At 47.5% G+C, this 25,761-nt stretch overlaps 1 protein-coding gene across 2 annotated transcripts; it reads right to left on the bottom strand.

Annotated features, from left to right (window-relative positions):
• Positions 1-520: 520 nt before the first annotated feature.
• TUBB6 (tubulin beta 6 class V) lies at positions 521-16,588 on the bottom strand. 2 transcript variants are annotated; one of them, XM_030336059.1, is made up of 4 exons: positions 16,459-16,588; positions 15,967-16,075; positions 14,018-14,128; positions 521-2,029 (listed from the first exon to the last, which is right to left on the bottom strand). In XM_030336059.1, exons 1-4 carry the CDS (start codon positions 16,513-16,515, stop codon positions 966-968), a joined length of 1,341 nt encoding a protein of 446 aa, XP_030191919.1. In that variant the 5' UTR covers positions 16,516-16,588; the 3' UTR covers positions 521-965. The 2 variants fall into 2 exon arrangements, with proteins under 2 accessions (XP_030191919.1, XP_030191920.1); XM_030336060.1 differs by lacking the exon at positions 16,459-16,588 and adding an exon at positions 15,575-15,645 and having other exon boundaries at positions 15,967-16,033.
• Positions 16,589-25,761: the final 9,173 nt, after the last annotated feature.

Below are 25,761 nucleotides of genomic sequence, written 5' to 3'. Positions count from 1 at the left end.
TCTTACAGAAGTTGTGTCAAGTTTTAGAAACTGTAAGGTGGTGATCTGTTATACAGAAAACAGCCCTCAGTCTCTGCCCTGGCCCTGAGTGCTCCTGGAAGGAAGCACACAGCTCTCAAAGCTGGCCCTGCCTGGTGCCCCCTCACCCACCAAGAGCTTGCACATCCCCCTGGCTTTGGCTGGAAGCTGGCAGGTCATTTTCTGTAGCTCCTCTGGCAAATCTTAGCCCAGCTATTAGGGAAGGTTGGGACTGACCAGGACATGACACAGGGAGGTGAAAGATTCTGTGGGAGGTCTAAGTGCTGGTTGCGAATGGGGATGATGGGCTTTTATTTGTGTGTGTGCTGCTTTTATGCTGCCACCCTTAAAAAGCCTGCAGTTCAAGGCAAGTCTTTCCTCTGAGTTCATTCACTTAGTGGCAGAGGCACTTCACCCCAGGAAGAGACAGGGTACCCAAGTAACCCTTATAACAACACAAAGTAACAAATCTACTGGAAACAGAGGCTGGAAGAGGCAAAGAAACAATTTTAGTGTTTTATTATGAATAGGTTGTTTTAAAGTTCCATACTGCATTCTCAATATAAGGCAACACTGCACAGCTTTAGGTTTCATCACAAAGGATGAAAAACAGGGTTTCTGGCTTCCTTGCTAATTCTCAGCATGGTCGAACACTAAACAGAAGGCGAGGTCAAGTCATTTAGCCCTTCATCGATGGCCCGTTCATTGTTTCAAGTCTTCCAGTAGAAAATCTGTCGTCTGATCTCTTGATTGGGTAGGACTGCCAATTCTCTGCTATTCTGATGTACTTGCTTCATTCCAGAGGGCTGATAGTGCAATTTTGTAGCACTGGTGAGGGGCCTGGACCCACACAGAGCAGAGCACCATGTGGCGGCCGTTAGGGTCACAATGCTCTGGAGTTAAAGGAAGAACATCTGAACTGTGGTATCCGAGACAGGGAGGCGCCTCTATTCATTGATCTCCTCCTCATCGTCTTCAAAAGCTTCCTCACCATCATTGGCCGTGGCTTCTTGATACTGCTGGTACTCGGACACCAGGTCGTTCATGTTGCTCTCTGCTTCTGTGAACTCCATCTCATCCATGCCCTCTCCCGTGAACCAGTGCAGGAAAGCCTTGCGCCGGAACATGGCGGAAAACTGCTCCGAGATGCGCTTGAACAGCTCCTGGATGGCCGTGCTGTTGCCGATGAAGGTGGAGGCCATCTTGAGGCCGCGCGGCGGGATGTCGCACACGGCCACCTTGACGTTGTTGGGGATCCACTCGACGAAGTAGCTGCTGTTCTTGTTCTGGATGGCCAGCATCTGCTCGTCCACCTCCTTCATGGACATGGGGCCCCGGAAGACGGTGGCCACGGTCAGGTAGCGGCCGTGGCGCGGGTCGCACGCCGCCATCATGTTCTTGGCGTCGAACATCTGCTGCGTCAGTTCGGGCACGGTGAGCGCGCGGTACTGCTGGCTGCCGCGGGCCGTGAGCGGCGCGAAGCCGGGCATGAAGAAGTGCAGGCGCGGGAAGGGCACCATGTTCACGGCCAGCTTGCGCAGGTCGGCGTTGAGCTGGCCGGGGAAGCGCAGGGACGTGGTGACGCCGCTCATGGTGGCCGACACCAGGTGGTTGAGGTCGCCGTAGGTGGGCGTGGTCAGCTTGAGCGTGCGGAAGCAGATGTCGTAGAGGGCCTCGTTGTCGATGCAGTACGTCTCGTCCGTGTTCTCCACCAGCTGGTGCACCGACAGGGTGGCGTTGTAGGGCTCCACCACCGTGTCCGACACCTTGGGCGAGGGCATGACGCTGAAGGTGTTCATGATCCTGTCGGGGTACTCCTCGCGGATCTTGCTGATGAGCAGCGTGCCCATGCCGGAGCCCGTGCCCCCGCCCAGCGAGTGCGTGAGCTGGAAGCCCTGCAGGCAGTCGCAGTGCTCGCACTCCTTCCTCACCACGTCGAGCACCGAATCCACCAGCTCCGCCCCTTCCGTGTAGTGCCCCTTCGCCCAGTTGTTGCCCGCGCCCGTTTGTCCTGGGACAAAGCACAAGAGAGTGGCACACAATTTCAGTAGGGCTGCACGGCGGGGTGGGGGGGGGGGGGGGGCGGGGTGATGATGCTGTTGTTCACACTTTTAAGACGGTCGGGGGAAAAACACCTCTTTCAGCCCCAAACTCAATTCCGTGGAAAGCAGCGCTGCAAACAACCTGCGTTGGTTCATTCTCTTCTGTTTCTGGCGGATACCAAAAGGTTTTACCACCAGGGCTTACCACAGGCGGAGACCATTTTACTTAAAGGCACTTTCCTTAATCCAATGTACTTGGATCGAGTTGGGAAAATGGAAATATTCCAATACAACTTTGCCAGTACAGTTTCTCAATTAAATGTTTTATATATATTTTCACTGGAAAGAATTTTTAGGTTGGAGTTTAGCTTATTCGGGTTATAAAAAATACAAGCCATATACTCTGACTGGCAAGGGCAGTCCTAATTATCAGAGCAATCATCCAAACTGGACTCACTTTCTGAAAAAAAAAAAAATTATAAGACTTTTTCAATCTAAATCAATACGTTAATACTCACTTCAAGAATTATTAGACAGAAAAAAAAAAAAGAAATCCGCATGTTACTACCCTGTAAATACGCTGTTATACATACTGTTAACACCCCACTTGCTTTTTTCTATGGGACCTCCAGGCCACCATATTTAGAACTAGTTACCTTATTAAAAAAGAGAAAACAGAAAAAAAAAAGAATTATTAGAAAAACCACTGAGAACTAAATTCTAGGGCACACTGTAGGGTAAATTATGAAAAGTAGTCAAGTCAGTGCTTGGTGCTGACTCCTCAGGCTCATGATGAATGTGGTCCCTTTCCCCCACCTCCATGCCTGGTTTTACTCCTCTGATGGATGGTGAGAGATAATATTATCAATTTTATTTAAAAAAAAAACTTTTTTAGACAGAACACGCAAGGTGGGGAGGGGCGGAGGGAGAGGGGAAGAGAGAATCCCAAGCAGCGTTCACGCCCAGCACGAGCCCCATATGGGGTTCGATCCCACGACTGTGCAGTCATGACCCAGGCAGAAATCAAGAGTCAGTCACTTAACTGACTGAGCTACCGAGGCACCCCTAGAACTATTTAATAATAAACTATAGAAACAAGGCACTGCTGTTTCTCATTATTTTAACTGGTAACAAGGCAATGTAATATATAGCTAAAATTAAAAGTTATTTAAGAAGCAAGGAAGGTTATTAAAAAGCGTTTTGTGTATTTAGTAAGCAGGTGTATTCAAATCTAGTTTTGAAAAGGATCATGTATAAAAAATTTAAAAACAAATTTGTTAGCATCCTTATCAAACTTTCCCTACGTACGGAATTTCTGAAAAGGACAAGGATGTGCCATGGGAGCTGGCAGGTGATTGGATTGTGTCAAGTGGACACAGAAAATGAGAGGAAGAAGAGATACCAAGGCCTGTTTGTCCTTCCGCTCAGAGCTAAGCCAGCGCAGGAATCACACCGTATGGACCTCTGCCCACTTATTCCAAAGATGTTCACTTGATTTTTGTCTCTACCCAGCTGGTGGCAACAATCCACCACCACGGTCCAGAGACCAGCTTCTGTGCTCCGGGTGGGCAGGTCCATACCTGACGCCAGAGACACCAGTGGGGAGCTGAGCCGGGCAGCAGTGACACCACGTAGGCTGCCTCCCGGGAGCAGCCCAGTGCTGCGTCAGGTGAGACAAGCAGGCACTTTGGAGGCACTCACGCACTGTGGGGCGAGGGCCCTCTCACTGAGGTCTGCTGCCAGCCTCCCTGGATTCTGCAGTGTACTGTGGGCGTGGCCTTACACAAGGGCCTACTTTTGGAGGAATGAGTCTTATCGCAAATTTCCTTGAGGTTTCCACACCTTCTATCAGTGCTAAACACTGTGGGTGTTAAGTGGACGTCTGTAAAACAAGAAAAACAACCCAAATCCTGTGATTCTTCAGTAAGTTTAAAATGTGTTGACTACCAGTGACTTGTATCACATACAGAGGGACACCCGCCTTAAATATCTAAAGAAGGCCTACAGATCAGTAAGGAAAAACTTTTAGGAAGATGGGCAAAGGACAGAAACAGTTCACAGGGAAGGAAATTCAAATAACTTAAATATCTGATGTATTCCTCACAAGGGGAATGCACATGAAAACAAGGAGATTCAGTTTCTTCCCTGTGAAGCTGAAAGCGATCAAAAAGCTTGCTGATACTGTTGGCCAGAATTGGGGGGAAGGCCCCTCCACACTGCCAGACTGCGGAGAGGCATAACAGGGACTACCCTCTATGGAGAACAGTTTAGCGTATGTATCAGAACTAGTCCCCTTAGACTCAGCAATTTTATTTCTACAAATTTGCCTGGATAGATCCACCCACACACGTGGAAAATGGCATGCAGACAAGTACTCGCCAAGGAGCAGTTTGCAATAGTAAAGAAAAAAGGAAACAACCGAAATACCTTTTAACAGAGGACGTAAATCAATGATGGTATCTATGTGACAGAATACAATCAGCCATCAGCCCTAGTCCTGCGTATATTGCTAAGGAGGAAAAAAAGAACCCCGAAGTACCAAATGGTGTATGCAGTTGGCTGTCATTGTATGCGTGTAACAGGTATGTATCTGCTGCTATAGGCACAGAGTGACCGCACAAATCCTGGAGGGCTGCCTCTGGGAAGGAGCCTGGGTGGGCACCAGCTCGGGGTCGGAATGAGACCACGTTTTCACCGTGCGCCCTTTTGCTCCCTTTGAGTCCTGGGCCAAGCAGATGTTTTACCTAGCTAGCAAAATGAATATTTTAGACTTTATTAGAACATTTAAAGTTGCATTTAGGAAATAAATTGAAGAAATACACAGCGACCCAGTAACTGTGGTTGTCTCTGAAGGATGGGATAATAGGAGAGTGAACTTTCCACATTCATATTGCTTATAAAAATTTAACGAAACAAACCCGTCTCTTATGATAATCGAGAGAAAATTAAAATATGAAAATGTGCCTTTACGGGGAGTTTTAAAAACAGCAGTAAGTGAGGGGATTACTACATGAGGACACCCATGCAACAGAAAGGCACGGTGACAGTCACAGGGAATGTCCCCGTTATGTTAATGAACTCCTTAAAAAGCTGCAAAATGGTATGAGTAGCATGATCCCATTTTCTGAAAACCAAATCAACTGCCTGTGTGTGTGTGTGCGCATGTGCACGTGTGTGTGCATGTGTATGTGGGAAAAGGTCAGGTGGGACACATCTGCACCGTGTACAGCACTAGTTAGCCCCGGGGAATAAAATCTCAGGGTCACCGGCACTAGGGATGAGGGGGATCCAGTTTTATCCTACACCCCTGTGTATTTGAAGAGAAAACTGTGCAGTTTTAACTTTGTGTCGAAAACATGAAACACATTTCAATATTAAGTAGCGATGTGTCCAGGAGGGCAGGACTGCCCATCAGAAGGAGGCGCAGGTGGCCCCTTGCTCGTCTGTCTCGGCCCCACCTCATAAGGGAGATCAGCCACTCACTCCTGTTGCCTTTGCCCTGTCTGGCTGGTCAAAGGCACCAAGATGACAGGCATGGCAGCACCATTTTCCATGTGCCCCATGGGCACGGGGCAAGCCCCTCCATGCTTGCAGCTCATCCCAAGAGCACCGGCCACCTCAGCCCTCCTGGTGGCCACTTCCTCGTCCAGGAGGCAACTGCGTTCTCTCTTACAAACACAGATTGTCTGTTTTCCTGCCCAGCTGGCTCAAAAATGGTCGTTGCCTTCCTGTGCCCCCACTAACTGCTGTGCACCTTTCCCCGCCCAAGCTAGCAGGCAGCAGTCCGGCCAGACGCACCAGAGGAACCAGGAAGAACAAGGGCGGGGACCCATGCTCATCCATGGAGCTCAGTCTAGGACTGGCGCACCTTCACGAAGGAAAGAACATGAGTGCAATTGTCAAATTGCTGGAGATGATTTCATTAAAACAGAGTAGAAACCAGCAACCGGCAGCAGGTAGGTGGCTGCAGGCAGACGTGCAATCACAGCAAGTCAAGCTCCCTGAACTTGACTCCTCGTCCAGCTCACACAGCTCACTTGGCTTCCTCAGTATTTACAGCATGATTAGCCACAAGGTTTTCTCTGCTCTTGACAAAAAAGAAGCTAGTGACTTCTGAAAATATTTTGCCACTGTCTCGTAGCAACAGATGTTCCCAGTTAAATATTTGGGGGTCATGAGTTGAACGTGTTCTGTAATGAGATGTTGTGACATTAATCAGTGGCTCGGGACCGTAGAACGCAAGGCTGCAGGCGGGTGGCAACAGGTCCCCAGGGCTTTCTGAGTCGACCCTCTGGTTTACCTCCTGCTCACACTGGGTGAGGGATCAAGTGCTCCCTGAAGCCCTCTAACCCTGAATCTGGAAGGGAAAGTTACATGTGCAGAAAGAGCCTTTCTGTTACTCCATTTTCTCCCACAAAACTCTCTCTCGCTGTCCCTGGGCATGACCGCTAATACGACCAGTGATTCATTAAGAAAAAGGGTTTGTTTTTGTCACGTATATTCATGTGCAAAACTTAAATGCAGATAACTTTCACTTTCAAAGTTATATTACTTCAAGTCTGTTTTTTTAAAACCACCCCAAAATAAATAGAAATTAAAAAAACAACAACACTTCATCTATACCTAGAAATGGAATGACACTGGTTTACTGTAATTTGCCAGCTCTGAAAAAATGAGCTCTAAAGCTAATGGGGGATGAGCCATTTCCCAAAGACAATTCTACCTCTTTTATTAACTGGAGGGTGACTTAAAAACAACTATTTTGCCAAACAGCATAGTGTGTTTATACGTTGGGGACACTTCTCCATTCCTCCTAACGAGTGTGCCATTTTAACAAAATAAGAACATTCATTTAAAAAACTCACAATTCCGAAGTAAAAATAGTGTCAGCTTTAAAAATTACTATAAAAGCTATTTCACAGCAGTACGATCTTAAAAATTTTTAAATATTCTGAATCAAAATTAAGGATGCATATTCTAACAAAGAAGCAAAGATATCAAACAATCCTGGAGACAATTTAAATGCAAAATGTCATTTCTAACATTCTTGAAGGTTTGTAAGGACAGTGAATTAGATCATTAGCTGGTCATCGTAGGTCTGTGTTAATTTGTTCTTAATCTTTTTTGTCCCACTTACTGACAGCTAGAAAGACAAGACCAGACCTTCTTAGGCTCTCTCAGTCTTCAGTTCAAATACATCAGGCCAAAGAAAACCTCCACGATCACTGAAGCTGCTGCCATGAGAAACCAGCTTCCCACGACTTCAATAGTTTGAATCAGTTTCATAAAGACTCTAAAAGTTCAACAGGTCCTGGCTACACGGGAGTGATGGCCAAAGGGAGGCCTGACCCTGACCGGACATCTGGGTTGGGTGGGGGGCAAGTGAGCCAGAGGAGGTGGTTGGTCTCCTGAGTCCTATCAGAAACCTCCAGAAAGTGCATAAACAAGAGCCCTGCCTCATCCATGCCAACATTTTTCTCATGACAGACTTAAGGCATGTAAAAGCATATGAAGCATAATAAATACCTACACCACCCATTTTAAGAAATAAAACATACCAATGTTACACAAAGCCCAATGTAACAAGTATAAGTTTGACATCTTAAATTTAAACAATGTAAAACTGGATAATTTTTGTCTATTTTCCCTCAAGAAGCAATAAGGTGTGCGTGTGTGTGTGTGTGTGTGTGTGTGTGTTTCAGCTAACCGCCCCTCCCTATGGGAACAGGGTTTACTGAGTTGTATTTTAATATTGGGTTTTCAGGTTTCTTTATGTGTGAATCCTGTTTACGTGAGTGTAAGTTTCTCTTTTCTTAAACTGACAATCTATGCAATTTATACAGACTCTCCAAATTCAGAGATCTTTTTCCATTTCCTATAAAGCAGTTTCAATTATATTGCTCAGAGACCCTCAGTTGATACATTTCTCAGGCAAAAGCAGAGCAAAAATTGTGCCCTCAAACACTGCTAGTGGCATTAACCCATTTAAAGCAATATATATAATGGACTTAAATACATTCAAATAGGCTCTGACCCAATAACTTTACTTTTGAGGACCTATTCTGTGATCAGAGTTAGAAACACAGACCAATTTATGTGAACCAAGATGCAAATATCCAGATTCTATATTACTATATTCTTTCTTTTTTTTTTTTTTAATTCTACATCCAAGGCAGGCCTTGAACTCACTACCCTGAGATCAAAAGTCGCATGCTCCACTGACTGAGCCAGAATACTATATTCTTCCTTTCTTTAACATTTTATTTATTTTTGAGAGACAGAGAGAGTGTGTGAGCAGGGAAGGGGCAGAGAGAGAAGGAGACAAAGAATCCAAAGCAGGTTCCAGGCTCTGAGCTGTCAGCACAGAGCCTAATGCGGGCCCGAATCCACGATCCGTGAGATCATGACCTGAGCTGAAGTCGGACACTCAACCGACTGAGCCACCCAAGCCCCTTACTATATTCTTTCTTAGAGCAAAATTAGGTAAGAAGTGACTCCCTGATTATTGGCCATTATGAAATAATTACACATTATGTAACTATTAAAAATTATCGATTTTAAAATCATAAAATTTTATGATTTTTTTTACTCTAGTTCTTGGTTTTTAATAATGTGGTTCTTTATTAGCTTTCGTTGAAAAAAGCAAAGTAAAAATTAAAAAAAAACAAATACAAATAATGTAGAAAGAAGGGGGATCTCCTTTTTAAAAGAGTGGTATATTCCCTTTTATGATGACGACCACCGTGTCCTTTACTGGGCTTCCTGTTTTGAATTTAGTTGCCAGAAACCTATAGCTTAAATGAATTCTCAGCCGCAAGTGAATGAATTCTCACAGTTCACTCTGTGTTTTAAATGGCCACACTTTGGGGCACCTGGATGGCTCAGTTGGTTAAGCATCTGACTTTAGCTCAGGTCATGATCTTGCGGTATGTGAGTTCGAGCCCCACCTCGGGCTCTGTGCTGACAGCTCAGAGCCTGGAGCTGCTTCAGATTCTGTGTCTCCCTCTCTCTGCCCCTCCTCCACTCACACTCTGTCTCTCAAAAATAAATAAATGGTAGAAAATAAATAACTGGTCACATTTTAAAGCTGTCTTTATGTGGTTTCATATCCTTCCTAGGAGCAGGAAAGCCATGTATTTTACATAAATAAAACTTTACCATATTTTTACATATTCAGACTCACAGACTCATGTATTTGCTTCTACTGTGCACAAGCTTCAGGAAGGGCACCTCCGAGGTCAGCAACAGGAGCCGGCCTCCTGGGAGGGAACTAAGTGGACGGAGGAGTGAGGGACAAGCTTTCCACTGTATATGCCTTCAGTTCTTTTGAATTTCCTACCATGTACTGCCCATCAAAAGAGTAGTACAGGTGACCCTTGAACTACACAGGCTTGAACTGCATGGGTCCACTTATGCACAAGTTCTTTTTGATACATAAGTACAGTATGTAAAAGTATTTTCTCTTCCTTATGATTTTTTTTTTTAAATTTTTTTTAACGTTTATTTTTGAGACAGAGACAGAGCATGAACGGGGGAGGGTCAGAGAGAGAGGGAGACACAGAATCTGAAACAGGCTCCAGGCTCTGAGCTGTCAGCACAGAGCCTGATGCGGAGCTCGAACTCACAGACTGCGAGATCATGACCTGAGCGGAAGTTGGATGCTTAACCGACTAAGGCACCCAGGACCCCCTCTTCCTTATGATTTTCTTAATAACATTTTCTTTTCTATAGCTTACTTTATTGTAAAAATATACTACAGAATACACACAAATTACAAAATATGTGTTAATCGACTGCTTATATAGTCGCTAAGACTTCCAGTCAACCGTAGTTAAGTTTGGGGAGAGTCAAAAATTGTAAGTAAACTTTTGACGTGCAGGGGGTCAGCACTCCTTTAACCTCTGCATTTTTCAAGGGTCAACTATATACTTTTCTTGATGAATTCTATTAATTTTGTTTGGTAACACTGAGACTGAGGCAGATTCAGCCAACTGTAATTCAGGTTTGAGAAACCTTAGCTATCCTCCTGAATATATTACATATTCCACATCTTCTTTACACACACACACACACACACACACACACACACACACCTTGCCATTTGCAATGACGTGGTTGGAACTACAATGTATCATGCTAAGCGAGGTAAGTCAATCAGAGAAAGACACCATATGATTTCACTCATATGTGGAATTTAAGAAAGAAACAGATGAACATATGGGAAGGGAGTAAGAGAAGAGAGGGAAACAAGCCACAAGAGACTCTTAACAATAGAGAATAAACTGTGGATTGATGGAGGGGTGGATGATGGGCTAGATGGGTGATGGGTACTAAGGAGGCACTTGTAATGAGCACTGGGTATTGTAGGTAAGTGATGAATCACTGAATTCCACTCCTGGAACCAATATTGCACAGGATGTTAACTAAAATGTAAATAATAAAAAAAGAGACAACTTAGCTATCCTCTCAGATTCTTACCAGAAATTAATTGAAACTTTAAGGGAAGAAATCGAGCAGAATTCTCTGTGGGGGTGTAGTTCTGTGCAGGTGGCAGGCACAGGCTATTGCTTCCCTCAGATTCTTACAGAGGCCCAGACGCTTGGGGGCCCTTCATTCCATAGACTGTAAAACTGAAGGAGCCCAGAGAAGGGGACTGATGGCAGCAGAGGTGGCAGAGCCGAAATTAGCCACCAAGTTTCCCTTGTCCCCATTCAGCGCTCTCTCTTTTTGGCTAATTTCACTCAAAGGGCTTACAAAGAGTCTACATCTGCTAAGAATCTAGACCCACTTACTAAGAGAAGGTGAAAGATGGCACTGATCTGTATTAAGCAAACAGGGGGGAGTCATCCTTATTTCCTCTCGAGCATACAGAATATTGTTCTCCAAGCCAAGTCTATTTATCACAAGGCCCCGAGGGAGCAGTCCACTGAACTGACAGAGACTGACACCAGCTGGTGGTAAGGGCAAGGGGGTGGGGGTGGGCAAAGGGGTTCATCTCTTCTAGAAACCAACATGCATCGCCCATGGATGCGTGAGCAAGCATTTCTGTAGGACAAATTCCTTAAACTGAAACTGTTGAATCAAAATTCTTGATTTGCTGAACCCATTAAGCTGTTCTCTGACAATGCTTGAAACTGTCATTTCCCCCAAACACCTTCACCAACACTAGCTGTTAGATTTTAAACTATTAGCCAGTCTGTTGGGAGAAAAATGTCTTGTTTTAATGACTCCTCCTCATTCCCAATTACTGGTAAATTTTGTCCCTAGGTATAACTTTTGTTATCCTAGTGTGAAGAGGGTATTTTCCCATTATATTTTACAGTTGATTATTGCCTTTAAGGAGATCAATTTGTCCCAGTTTGCCTGGAACTTCACCAGTTTCAACACTGGAAAGTGTAGTGTCCTGGGAAACCTCCCAGTCCCGGGCAAATCAGGACAGTTGGTCACTCATAGCAATAATGTCTGAGTCTTTTTATCTTGTGTCTGGTTGCCTTACGGAGGTCTCATAAATGCTAATCACTGTTCATTGGACAGCCTATCTGGAAAATCCAAGAGGATCATTCCACCTTCAAATAACAATTTTGTCTTTTCCTTTAAATGGTTTGTATCTCTTTTCTTTCTCTGGTCTTTATGCACTGGCTAGAACCTTCAAAACATGGAATATAGAAGAGACAGTGGACATCTTTTTCTCATACCTGACTTTGCTGGGAATACTTCTAATGTTTCACCAGTGAGTATGGCATAGTTATGTATTTTGGTAGAGAATTCTTTTTTCTTTAATGTTTCTTTATTTTTGACAGAGAGCATGTGGGGAGCGGCAGAGAGACAGGGAGGAGGAGGAGCCAAAGCAGGCTCTACGCAGACAGTAGACAGCTTAATGTGGGGCTCAAACCCACAAACCACAAGATCATGACCTGAGCTGAAGTCAGACGTTTAACTGACTGAGCCACCCAGGTGCCCCTTAGTAGGTAATTCTTAAATTCTTTCTATTTCCAGCTTGTGCAGAAGCGTTTTTATCTTATACAAGTCAGGAACACATACTGAGTTTTATCAAATATTTTTGGGCACCTATTAAGGTGTTGTTTCTCTTGATCTATTAGCTGGCTTCTCAATGTTGAACCATCCTTGCATTCCTAGGATGTTGATCATATGTATCAAGCACTTTGCATGAGAATACTCTAGATACATAGGGTTTAAATGACAAAGGATTATCTGTTACCCTCAGTGAAACTGTCTCTATCCCTTCCAGAGAAGGGGTTGAAAAGTAGATCTTTGATACATTTAATTTCTATACCATAGTAACTTTAAGCCACAGATCAGCCTTAGGAGCCTCTCATTTGCCTCTCACTTTGCCTTTTACAGGCACTGAAATTGTGTTTGTTGATTGAGGTATATCGGTTGATAAGTAGTATTCTTCTCTCCAGGCATATTTCTTACTCTTACATTGGTAATTTTTGAGAAAAGAGCATAAGTGAAGTGAATGTGTGGTATCTAACATTAAAATACAATTGTCAAGTGGAAGACTTTCACATCTACCACCATCCTGTAGCCTCTACCTTGGCTCTCAAGATAGAAATGGCTATGTATGGCCACATGTTTACACAGTGTCTTTCCATTTTCTCTCTTCGTTCCCCCAATTTGGTAGAGTATCTCTACTAAGTCCTGAGCACTGCTATCCAATAGAACTTTCTACAATGAAGGAATTGTTCCATATATCCAATATGGCAGCCACTGGCTATATGTAATTATTGAGCACTTGAAACGTAGCTAGTACAATGGAGGAAGTGAATTGATTTTATTTAATTTTTTATTAACTTTAATTTAAATAGCCACATGTGGCTAGTGGCTACCACATTGGGCAGCAGGGTCCAGAAGAGTCTCTGCTTAGGGTCAATTATGGTCCAACTCTTGAAGAAGTTATTATCGGAAGCTTTGCCTGTCTCATTGGTTGTGTATGTTGTCAGGATGACAGGGAAGTAGATGATACCCAAAGGATTCGTAAACTCTGTGAACGTTCATCTTGCTGAGTCACCTTTACAACAGGTGCAGAGTGATTCTGCTACAAAGGAGCAGAATAAAATCTTTCAAGATGGTGTCTCTTCTTGAATATTTTGAAAATTCCCCCTTTGAATGTTTTGTCAAGTAACCTGGACTCTAAACACCATGGCTAAAGGGTGATGGAGGCTGGTAGCACTTAACAGTACCATTTCACTTAATGTTATATAATTTTATTTAGGAGTGTGTAGAGGGCCAGGTGCTTTATCTTATCATGTTTTAGGTGGAAGAAGGAGGGAAGGATTTGCCCAATTCTGACAAAGCAAAATTCACATGGTGCCAGCCTTTAGAAAGAAAGCAAAATAATTGTCTATAGGAAATGGAAGAAAAATATAGGTCTAAAAACACTGAAGTTAAAAAATGAGTAACACACCAAAACAAATTATCACTGTCATATTATGATAGCAATTTATAAGTGGAAGAAAGAAGTTAATGTCTAAAAAATTTGTTAAATCAGTAACTATCGGCTGGGGCACATGGGTGGCTCAGTTGGTTAAGTGACTGAGTCTTGTTCTGCTCAGGTCATAATCTCATGGTTCATGGGTTGGAACCCCATGTCGGGTTTTGCGCTGACAGTGTGGAGCCTGCTTGGGATTCTCTCCATCTCTCTCTCTCTCTCCCTCTGCCTTTCCCCTGCCCCTCTCAAAATAAATAAATAAACTTAAAAATAAAAGAACTATCAATGTAAGCATTTCATTTAGAGACACAGACATTACTTTCCTAAAGAAAATACAAGAATTAAAAGGGGCACCCTATGATGACACTAGGGACTGTTGATTTCCATTCTAAGTTTGTCTTTGCCACGTGATGCTTTTAATCTTGCACATAAATTAGTTTGGTGTTAAAAAAAAAAAAAGAAAAAAAAAAGAGAAGCAGAAGCAAGCAGGAAAGATGGAACCCACCGAAGATGAAGTTGTCAGGCCGGAAGAGCTGCCCAAAAGGCCCGGACCGCACACTGTCCATGGTGCCCGGCTCCAAGTCCACCAGGGCAGCCCTGGGCACGTATTTCTGAGCTGGAAGAGAACAAAGCCCACCCACAAGGGTTACTTTCTGGTGTCCAGAGTGATGGGCTTCCCTGTAGCAAGTCCCCCCAGCACAGCTGCCTGGATGCTACAAAACAGGGTTTCTTTAGAGACAGACTCGGCTTTCTTCGAATCACAGAATCTTAGCACTGGCAAGGGCCTTGGACAACACATTCCCACCTTAAATTGTTCAGATGAGGGAACCGGCCCAAGCGTGAATGGGCAGAGCGAGGAAGTTCCGGGAATAAGCAGGATGAGAAATCCGGTCTCCTGACTTCCTGCCTTCTGTATTTTCCACTTCACCCTGACACCTCTTTCCTGCTGGGTGGTTTTACTTTTTTAGCTCCATGGAAATAAACTGTATCTGTTGCAGCAAACTGCTGTGTTGCTGTGACATTCTTTCCACTTTTCGGCTCCTCCCTCATACATACACACTAATGGATCCAAGCTATAGTCTGAGCACCTTGTTGCAGGTGCCAGCCCACAGGCTGTTTCTGGAAGACACTCTAATGAATGAGATTTGCTGTGCAGCCCTATTGTTAGCAAGCACATTTTCATGCCTCTTGGGCAGGAAATTGTTCCCTAGCGAGGATGGGGTTAATATGACTGCCCATAGGCTCTGCTCTACAACTCCAGTCCTATTAATGCACACACCCCACTGAAGCAAGGATATAAACAAAGTGGACCTAAGGCTTAACAGGAAATGCAATGTATCATTGGATTTTTTAGTGCTATCTGGAAATTTCATATTCTATGTCCTGCTGATCCAGGCCTTTTCTTACAGCTGCTGAGTGAATAAAACCCAGTGCTTTATGTATACTGCTCTTCCCAGCTCTTGTGTGGACAAATAGCAAATGACTCCAAAAACCAGAGTAATTATTTCTGGGGCTATGTGTCACGTATATGGAAGTGCAGCATCAGTCATTTTCTGAGTGTTTTTTCAACATCTTCATTTTTTGTTGTTTTGTGAAGGGCACAATTCCACTTTTATAATAAAATTTTACAGAAATAGTGCATACATGTAGCCACAATATATATGTAGATCTCCAGGGCAAGGGTGAAATGATTCCCAACCCTGGATAAACTTCACCAATTACCCGGAACTTCAGCTTCCAGGGGGCATTAAGAGTTTTGGGAGGTTGGTAAAGGGGCAGAGGAGACAGTTAACGGAGTGCTTTTCAAATTTTTAGCCAAGAATCTCCATTAAGAGATACATTTTAAACTGAAGAAAAAAGCAAAACAGAAAGTCGGACAAGACCCAGTAAGTGATTTCACAACACCAGCTAACGGGTTGTCTGGTTCAAGAGTTCAGAGCCGCGTGATAGGCCAAATTCGGCTTTTTGAAATAAACTGACGGCGGATTTCCCGCCCCATGGGGAGTGAGGAAGGAACCGGGCATCCTGCTATATCCCGGGAAATTTTCCGAGAGCAAACTACCCTTGCGCGGAGGGCGGCATCCAGAGAGCCAGTCTGGGATCGGGCGGAGAAGACGCGAAATGGCCGGGGTCCTAGAGGAGGAAGGCCCAGTCAGGGAGAGGGATGGCCGAGGTCCAAGAGGGGGGTGGCCGAGGGTCCGGGCAGAGATGGCTAGGATCCTGGGCGGGGGCCGGGGGGATGGCCAGGATCGGAGGGGCAAATGGCCGGGGGACGGCCGGGGTCCGGGCAGGGGACGGCCGAAGTCTGGGAGGGGACGGCCGGGGCCCGGGCGGGGACGGCCGAGGTCCGGGAAGGGGACGGCCGGGGTCCAGGCAAGGGACGGCCAGAGTCCGGGCGGGGACCACCGGGTCCGACGGGGAAGGGCGGGGCCCCGGCCGCGCCGCGCTACTCACAGGATGACTCATTGTAGTAGACGTTGATTCTCTCCAGTTGTAGCGCCGAGTCACCCACGTAGCCTCCGGCCGGGTCGATACCGTGTTCATCGCTGATCACTTCCCAAAACTTGGGAAGGGCGAGGCAGGGGGACAGACGGTCAGAACGCGGAGCCTAGGGCGCCCTCCCCCGCAGCTCACTCCAGGGCTGGCCGGGCGGGGCAGGGCGCGCGGGGCCCGGCTGCCGAATTCCAGGCGCGCCAGAGCCGCCGGCGGCCGCTCCCAGCTAGAGCGGGGATGGGGTGAGGGGCAGGGGGTCCCCGGCTGTGACGCCCCCTCCTCGGCCGCGCCACTCCTCGAGCACTTCCCGGGTGCCGCGCAGGGCAGGGTTGGACTCCGAGGACCGAGGGGCACGGAGGGTGCGCACCGGAGCGCCGGCACCGAGGGGTCGAGCCCCGACACCCTAGGCCTGCCAGCTTGCCCACCCGCAGGGAAGCCCAGGGCCCGGCCCACCTTGGTGCCAATCTGGTTCCCACACTGGCCCGCCTGGATGTGCACGATCTCCCTCATGGCGGGCGCCGGCTCTGCGCTCGGGGCACTCGCTGTTCGGACCGCGGCGGAGACTGCGGGCCCGCGGCGCGCTCCCCGGGACTCGACCCTCCTCTCACTCTCCACCCCCCACCCGGGCCTCCCGGACCAATAGCTGCGGGCCTCGCCCTCCCCGGCCGCGCCCCCTCCGCCCCCGCGGTCCCCGCGCAACCCCGGCTCCCCAGCTCCTCGCGCGCCCCCACCCCCGGCCTCGCCCTCTGGGGCCGCGCCTCCTCCCGTCCTGGCTGGCCTGGCGCCTCCCTCCTCTCCGCCGGGCTCCCGCTCCTCGTCCCCCAGGCCTACCTCCCCCGGCACCCCGCCGCCGGTGCCCCACCGAGGCTCGCCTCCCTCTGGGCCCTCTTCTTGGAGCCGCCTCGACGCCGCGCAGTCCTAGGAGAGAGAACAGAAAGGGGAGCCGAGGGACCACTTGCTGGGGAAGCCTGGCCTGGCCGGGAAATGAGCCGGTCCCTGGGGCGCCCACCGAAGCGGGTTTGGGAACCGAGACAGGATGAGAAGGTGGAGACTTTAAAAGTGGGGAGGCAGGCGGGAAGGACAGGGCTCCGGCCCCTCCGTGTCCCACTTTGCTGCCTCCTCCCCCCCCCCCCCCCCGCTGGCCCTTCCCGTAGGGAGGCTGTTCCCGCTGAGCCGCCGAGGGCAGACGGGGTCCCACCCAGAGTCGCTCAGGAGGAGGGGGGCAGGTTCCAGGGCCGCGCGGACCTGGCGGGGCCGGCCCGGGGCGCTCTGCAGCTGCGGGTGCGCTAGGTCCCCGCCAGCTCCCCTCCCGCGCCGCGGGGTTAAACCCTGCCGGGAGAAGTGCCTTGGGACATGAAAGTGGAGTTTTTCAGTGTGACTGTGACACTCGTCCCCCGCACCCCCTACACACACACATCTAACCGCGCGGGCTTTTGTTATGTCCTCGATGTCGCGCCTCTCCGTCTGGAAATACAGATATCATTCCCTTTCGACAACTCTGAATCATTTGTAGTGGGATTTAAAGTGAATACCTGGCTCCATCTGACAATGAATACACACACGCGCGCGCGCGCGCACACACACACGCACACACACGCACCCCACACAGTCGTCTAGGAAGCCTCTCTACTGGGAATTAGCGATGAAAAGCTCTTTGGCCCCAGGAGAGCGTAGAGGGCCAGGTTCTACCCCTGCCAGCTCCGTAGCCTTCTCTATTCCTGGGTGCCATGGACTGCCTTCTGCTGTTGGGAGGGAGGTGTGCCTTTGCGGATGTTCTTTGAGTAAACGCAGCTCTGGAGGAGTGAGGACGTTAGAAGGAATGTTTAATCATACAGGTCTCTCTTCTCCATCCTCAAGGGGCCACCAGAAGGCAGGCAGATTTCCAACCAAATGAACCAAGCCCTCTCTGGGGACTAGGAGACGACTCTCTATGCAAGGCATGGCTCCATATTTCTTTCATAACCTGGTGCAGCCCTGATCTGTCTTTGAACTCTGCTCCTCCTGCTTCCCAGTGTTTGCTGGACAGCCCCCGCCCTGGGCACCTGTTTTCTTCACACCCTCCAGCAGGTAACAGTCCCCACTTGTTAGGGGCTGCCATCCGGGTTCTCTAGGCTCTGGCCCCTACCCTCCTTGCTCAGCTGCCTGGTTCTTCCCCTCCCCCCAGTGTCTGCCCCACCCAGCCTGGGCCCCTTTGCTGCATGCACACCACCTACACCCACACCTAGAACTCTCTCCAGTCCGTTCCTATGGACAGTTCCAGCTGGCAGGGCTCACTCACTCCTGTGCCCGGGCAGCAGATACTCAGCGTATTCCCTTGGGGAATCAAGGTTACTTCTGGGCGTGAATTAGGCGCTTGGGGTGCTATCCTTCCTCTTCCAGGCGGTCTTGTGTGGTAGAAAGGAGTGACTACCGGCGTGAGTCAGGTTGACTTGGATTTCAATTCCGGTTCCGTTTCCAATTAGCTTTGTGTTCACTCAAATTCTCTGGGCTTCAGTTTATTCATGTGGAAAACGAAAGGATTATCCGAGGGACTCTGATTCTGTGGCACCTTCAGTTGGAATGTACAGCCACCAGAGACTTTTGCATGAGTTTCCCTGTGTGAGCAGTTTAGGTAGGGAGACTCCGGAAGGCCTGGACTGGACCCCCTCCCAGGCCAAATGGAAATGCCACACAAAGAGGGAGCCACAATGCTCTTTTCCCCGCACCAGCAGTTTCTTTTTAGATATATGAACACTTTGGGGAAGTCCTAATGTGGGTCTGTGCTTGGAAAGAGGGGGAGAACTTTAAACTTTTTTTTTTTTTTGGAGTTTTACAAATGCTTCCAGTTTTAAGGATTAACTTCTTTAACCTTGGGGTCTCTGGCCCTGACCCCCTCCCTCACCCTCTGCAATGCCAGGAAAGCAAGTGAGGGGCTCACAGCCTTGCCCACACTCTGTCATCAAACATTAAGCCTGAGATGAGCCGGCTGTCCTCTCCTGAGTAGTCAGCACCTATTTAGGCTGCTTGTTGTCATTGCCCAATTGAATTATTGACTCCAAGTAAACGCTCCCAGCCTGCAGCCTGCAGCCTGCAGCCTCCAGCCCTAACTTTCAGTTTGCCCCCCCTCTCCCCTTCCACCTCCATCCCACACTGGGAAGAGCCTCCTGTGCTCCTGTGAACACCCCAGTCCCCCCAACCCCCACACAGCCATCCCTGGGCCACTCCTTCCTACACATCAATGTCCCTGTCAACCATGGGGGGTGGGAATCCTGGAAGCAGGTTGGGATGTTTGCGAAGGGCATCCTCCCATCCTGGGTGCTGAAGCAGTGGTCTGGGCCCTGAGTGGGCACCCAGGGGCCACGCAGGAAGAGGTGCAGCCCAAGGCCTGGACCCTCTTGTGTGTGGCAACATGTTAACAATGGGTGTTATATTATTATTGTATTATCTTCTCAACTCTCCCACAGGTTGGTAAGCTTCTCAGATGCAGTGATGGTGACCAGGAAGGAACGGTGAATGAAATAGTCTAGTGAACGGAGGACACAGACGTCTTGGCCACAGTCTCAGTTTCCATTGGTAAAAAGCTGCCTCCAAAGGTACGATAGGGAGCTGTTTTCCCTTCATGGGCACACAGAAGGGATGGATGAGTGCAAAGTTCCATGTGGCTGAGAAATAGGGCCTCTAAGAGAGGAAGCAGACGGCCAGGAAGGGCTGCCAAAGGCTATAGGTCTTTGAAAACGGCACAGTCTCTCTAACCCATTCTAAGTCAAGTGTGATGAGAGAGAGAAGATGTGAATCCCCATTCATTCTAGAGCTCTGGGGTGCCCCCGCAATGTTGACTGGGCAGTTAGGGGCACAGGTCCTTTGGATCTAATCCAATCCCACCAACATAAACGTGTTCCGGGTGCCATGCTGGTTTGGGAGCCAGTAAGCTGCTAAAGCTGCCTGACAGCTCTAGGCAGATGGATAAGCCAAGGGCCAAAGAACTGAGAAGGCTGGGCCCAACTCTCACCTGCAGCCCCCTCCCCAACCCCCCTTTGAGTTTCTATGAGTTCATCTGGACAATGGTGATCAGATAACGGGGCACACCCACCCACGCTCCCCCTCTGGCCGCTTTTGTGTTGGGTTGGGAACAAAGATAAAGATCCTGTTTTATATACCTTTGCTAGAGGAGACAGGTTTGGGATGTGTGATTAGAGGATATCTTTGTTTTTATGGAATCGCTAATTCCCTGGAGTGTGACAGGAACAGCATGTGGTGTGGGGCTGCCTGTTCTGTTCTACATGGGAAGAGGATCGGAAAGTTAACTGTGACTCTTAACCCTGCATCCTGGAAGTTCCAGGTTTACATAAAATCTGTTTCCTCACTAGCCAGGGAGAGAGTAAGACCAGATGATCTTAAAATTCCCTTGTAGCTCTCGCTTCTTGTCACTGATCAATACCTGTCCTAACTTGAATCATTCAGGAGCCAGCTGATCAAAATGCGACCTCATTGTCCCATTTCACCTATTTCTTATTTTTTTTTTAAAATTTTTTTTCAACGTTTATTTATTTTTGGGACAGAGAGAGACAGAGCATGAACGGGGGAGGGGCAGAGAGAGAGGGAGACACAGAATCGGAAACAGGCTCCAGGCTCTGAGCCATCAGCCCAGAGCCTGACGCGGGGCTCGAACTCACGGACCGCGAGATCGTGACCTGGCTGAAGTCGGACGCTTAACCGACTGCGCCACCCAGGCGCCCCCCATTTCACCTATTTCTAAGAAAGCAGTGAGCATATATCCATGAAGCACACAATGAAGAATAGACATTCGTGCACAGAACTGAGTGTAGTAAATCAACTGTATAACAAACATGATGTGACATCTATCTGATGGGAATGGAATTGTTGCCATGTTGTGTGACAATGAGGTAAAAATGGACAGCATGTCTTGCTGTAGTCAAATGGCTTTACCCAGGCCAACCTAACTTTGCTATTTTCCCAGTCATGGAATCAGCTCTAACACTGACCATTTTCCCTGATACTGTGCACAATATAAGTCTTCAGTATGTTCTAGAAGGAAGGGCTCTGTGTGAGGTGACAGAACTCTGGGATCTGACCCTGGGATCTGGAAGCCTCAGCTACTTCTTCAGCAACATGAGTGGGGGGTGGAGTGACCAGATGCAAAGATCTTGAGTGCAAACATCTAGGGCTCCCCCAGGACCCCAAGGCCACACTCATGGGACCTCCCCCCTCACTCTCCCTCACCCTGGCCCCTTATCTTGCATACACACACACACACACTGCAGGGTGTGTGGGGTTAGGGGCTGAGGCCACAGCAATCAGCCCAGCACTGTGGAGGAGGGAAGAGAAGTGCTGGGAGGAGGCAGAGGCCCTCATGGGGAGCTGCCCAGGAAAAGGGGTTCTGGAATATCCTAGCCAGGTGACTTAGGCTGGAGGCAAGGGGAAGTAACGAAAGGTGCCTTCATCAGGGATTTTTTTTTTAATTTTTTAATTTATTTTTTTTAGAGAGAGAGAGAGAGAGAGAGAGAGAAACAAAGTGTGAGTGGGGGAGGGGCAGAGAGAGAGGGAGACACAGAATCTGAAGCAGGCTTCAGGCTCCCAGCTGTCAGCACCGAACCCTATGCAGGGCTCCAACTCATGAGGGAGTGGTGAGATCATGACCTGAGCCGAAGTCAGATGATTAACCGACTGAGCCACCTAGGTGCCCCCATCTAGGGATTTTTAAAACCAGCTGAAGCACGGCAATTTTCAGGACTAGTCTTGGGCAGTTTATATTTTTAAAAATAATCTTTATGTTATTTTTCCATTGAAAACTAGTAGATGAGTTTTGCAAGATGGAAATTCTGGAGAGTTGTCCATGACATTGTGAATGTCCTGAATGCTGCTGAATTGTATGCTTAACAAGGGTGAAGGTGGTACATTGCATGTTAAGCACTTTCTTTAAACCACCATTTTAAAAAGGGGTGGGGTAGTAATAGACAAAATTGACAAAACTTGGAAAAGACTGAAAAGTGAACAAAAGACAAAATCCACCCCCAAACACCATTAATTAGTTAATTAATTAATTGACATTTTGACACATTTCTTGGCAGTCTTTTTTTTTTTTTTTTTAGTTAACATATAGTGTAATATTAGTTTCAGGAGTAGAACCCAGTGATTCATCACTTACATACAGCACCCAGTGCTCATCCCAACAAGTGCCCTCCTTAATGCCCATCACCCATTTAGCCCATCCCCTGCCCACCTCCCTTCCAGCAACCTTTCCTGGCAATGTTTTATTCTACAACTAGTTTTCTTAAACTTCATTAGGTTCACGTTGCCTGTGTGCTTTAAAACAATGAACTTTGTAAACGTAGCTTCTTCAGGTTTGTATGTTGCCTCATAAAACCATCCTTACTAACTGCGCAACATCTTATAGAGTATTCTAATTATTATTCTAATTATTCTTCCAATTATTCCCTTCTGTTTGGCTATTTGGGTCGTTTCCTGTTTTCCACTACTCTCAATAATGCTTCAACAGACATCTTTGTGCGTGCAATATTTTTGAATTTAGAATTGAAGATTTGTTCCTAAAAGTGCAATTGCTGGATCAAATGCTATGATTACAAGGCTTTAGATTCATGTTGTCAGTCCTCTATCCAGAAGAGAGGCCCAGAGAGTCTCCCTGCAGGGAAGAAGAGCTCATTGCAACCTGAGGGTGAGAATCTCTTAGTGGAGGAGGGAGATCCTCACGAGCCCCCAAACCTCCTCTCCCAGTCCCGGGATGCCTGGAATTCTTTGAGAGAGAGACAAAACCTGTGCTTTTCCCTTAAAGAAGAGATGCTTTAGAGGCGCACCTGGCAGAGACTTGAGGTCTGGTGTGTGTGAATGAAGGTGTGGGGCCCTGCCCCGTTTAGAGAGGTGGGATCCCTGGGAGCCCCGCCCCCTGCATGCCATTGAGGAAGGTCTGTCTGGAGTCTGCCCTGGGGTGAAGGAAGCTTCCCTGACACAACTCTATAGACCCCACCAGGTCACTTTACTCTCCCCTTCCTCCTGGGACTTCATTTGCAAAGAGTTTTCTTTCCATTTCTATGTGACTTCTGCAGTGTCCTCTCCTTGGGAATGTTAGAGCACCCAACTCTCCCGCTAATAAAGTGAAGTGACTTGCACTAGTGCATCATGGAGCTTGGAGATTGGTCAGAGGGTTTAATTTCAGCTCTGCCACATGGGGAAACGGGGGATATAATTCCAGTCTTACAGGATTGTTGGGCGCATTGTGTGTTGGGAATGTAAAGGTTCTTTTCATTTGACGTCTGCCATACGACAGGCACTCAGCATGTTTGGCTTAAAGTAGGTACCTTATAAACGATTAATCTCTCAGCCCTAGAGTTGCGGAAGACAACCTTGTTTTGTTGCAGTCATAGGGCTATAAAAAATTAAGTTTGGACTGAGTAAAATAGAAATTGATTTTTCAAAACATTTTTATAGTTTTTTAAAGTGTATTTTATTTATTTTGAGAGAGAGAAGGGGTGGGGGTTGCAGAGAGAAAGGGAGAGAATTCAAAGCAGGTTCCACACTGTCAGTGCAGAGCCTGATGTGGGGCTCAAATTCAGGTACCGCGAAATCATGACCTGAACTGAAATCAAGAGTTGGACACTTAACAACCACTTAACAGCCACCCAGGTGCCCCTACAAATAGATTTAAGTGATTATGTGATTTGAAAGGATATGTGTGTGTGTGTGTGTGTGTGTGTGTGTGTGAGAGAGAGAGAGAGAGAGAGAGAGAGAGAGAAATACTTAATTCCTTTTTGTTTAAAATCAAACAAATATTTACCTAGTGATATAACAGTAAGTGTTGAATTCTATGTGTTAGTAAGGGAAAAGAGAGGGCAGGAAGAGGACAAACGGGAGGAGACAGACTGGCAGATGGACTTTCATGGGTAAAAGGAGAAGGAGAAACAGAGAAAACGGGCCATGCATTTCCACTGACATATCTGCCAGTGGAAGCACCCACGCCTGTCTCTCCCTGGGCTCTCCCTCTGCCCCGCTGGACCCGCTCCCTGGCAGGGCCTGGGGTATCAAAGTTCCAAGGTCACAGCCTTGATTTTGGCTCAGGTCATGATCTCACAGCTCACAGTTTCTGGGTTCAGTCTGTTGTCTGGTTCTGTCGTAGGATGCTATTTTGAGTGTTGATGATTCATTGATTTACTCACTCTTTTCTTCAACAAATGTCACATGCTTACTACATCCCAGACACTGTGCTATAGATTCTGATTGTAATCGTCATGAAGTATTAGTAACCTCTGCAGCAGACAAAGAAGTAACAATTATACCGATGTGACGTGCTGGGGACAAATAATGATGGCCATCATTCTTACTACTCAATGACTTGGCACAATTTGTTTCATGTTAATATGAAGGAAAAAAGTGATGGAAGTGAATGAATGAGTCTGCCCAGAAGTGTGAGAGGGCAGGTCTGGGGGAGACATCACTGAAAGGAGAATTGCAACAAGACTTATTTGTACAGGCAGATCAGACACCCCCCTCACCCCCCGCCAGAAAGCATGAGAATGATCGGCTAAATGCTCAGGACTCAAAGGGCCCATTCTAATGAGATGAGGGGTCTTCCAGAAAGGCCGGGAGTCCCCAGTAGTGAAGACAACCACCATGGTTCAACCCAGCTTTGGGGCAAAGAGCTCCAAGTCCCAAGGAATAGGATTTCCTGGGGACCTCCTGAGACCTCCGGCTTCTCCTCCTGAGGTTGACCCATAGTTTCTAGCATCTTGTTTGTAATGAATCCCATGAGCATTTGTATGCATGCCAGGATACATTTTTTGTGATAAAAATCTTATGGGCCTAAACTTGCGTCCGTTGATTCCTGGAAAAAGATTGAATTTATCCCCGCCCTGAGCCTTGACCTTTGGCTCAGCCACGGAATTTTGTCTCCCTGTGATTTGGACACTGCTGTGAGTCCCCCTAGCCTGAGCCTCTGAGCTTTCTCTCTGCAGCCCAAGCCTCCTGAGGAGCTGAGACTCTCCCCCTGCAGCGCCTGCTGCTTGTTTCTTGTTCCCTTCAGCGTCACCTCTGTTTGTTGGTCTGATTTACACCTGTGTCTTCTGCTTGGGAGCCCCGGCAATGTGCTCCAGCCACCTTTGGGACTTCTGCTTGCCACCTCTGTAAGAGGCCCTCAGGCCATTTCCCTCACCTCCTCCTGGCACGTGTCAGCTTGCCTCTCCCTTCGCCAGGATGGGTCCGGATTGTTTGGACCCGTTCATCTTTTTTTCCCCAGCCCTTCCTCTCACTAACTCAGCTGTTACATAATGACATGGTGCCAGCAAAGATATTTAAACCTCGACTGCGTTTTCACAACTAGAAGCACACACGGGAACGTTCAGGTTTTTGCTATTTACCCCTGTGGGATGGGTTAACTTAATGTGCATCGTCCCCATCTCCAGGCTGGAATAATATGATGTGTTTTTCTTCTGGTCCCAGATTCCAGTTGGACATGACATCGCCACACAGGCATGTCATGAACTTCCAGTCTGCCCTGTGTGTCTGCACCAGGGCCAGTATCGTGTGCTCACTGAATGTCCCCATGACCAGATTGTCCAGGTGTTCCACATTTAGCAGTCTTACCTCCTGGACGAGACTGTAAGTTCCCAAGGTTAGAGACTAGACCTCCTATCTGGTGTCCACAATACTCAGCATACTACTTAACATGCAAATGCAGCCAGTAAGTGATGGTAAATGAAGAAAATAAGAGTGTAAGAAAATTTCCGGTGCAGAGGACTTTCCTATTCT

This window comes from Lynx canadensis, chromosome D3, assembly GCF_007474595.2.
Source record: "Lynx canadensis isolate LIC74 chromosome D3, mLynCan4.pri.v2, whole genome shotgun sequence".
NCBI classification, from domain to species: Eukaryota; Metazoa; Chordata; class Mammalia; order Carnivora; family Felidae; genus Lynx; species Lynx canadensis.
Note: the sequence above shows the minus strand (reverse complement) of the source record. Positions and strands in the feature narration are given on the sequence as shown.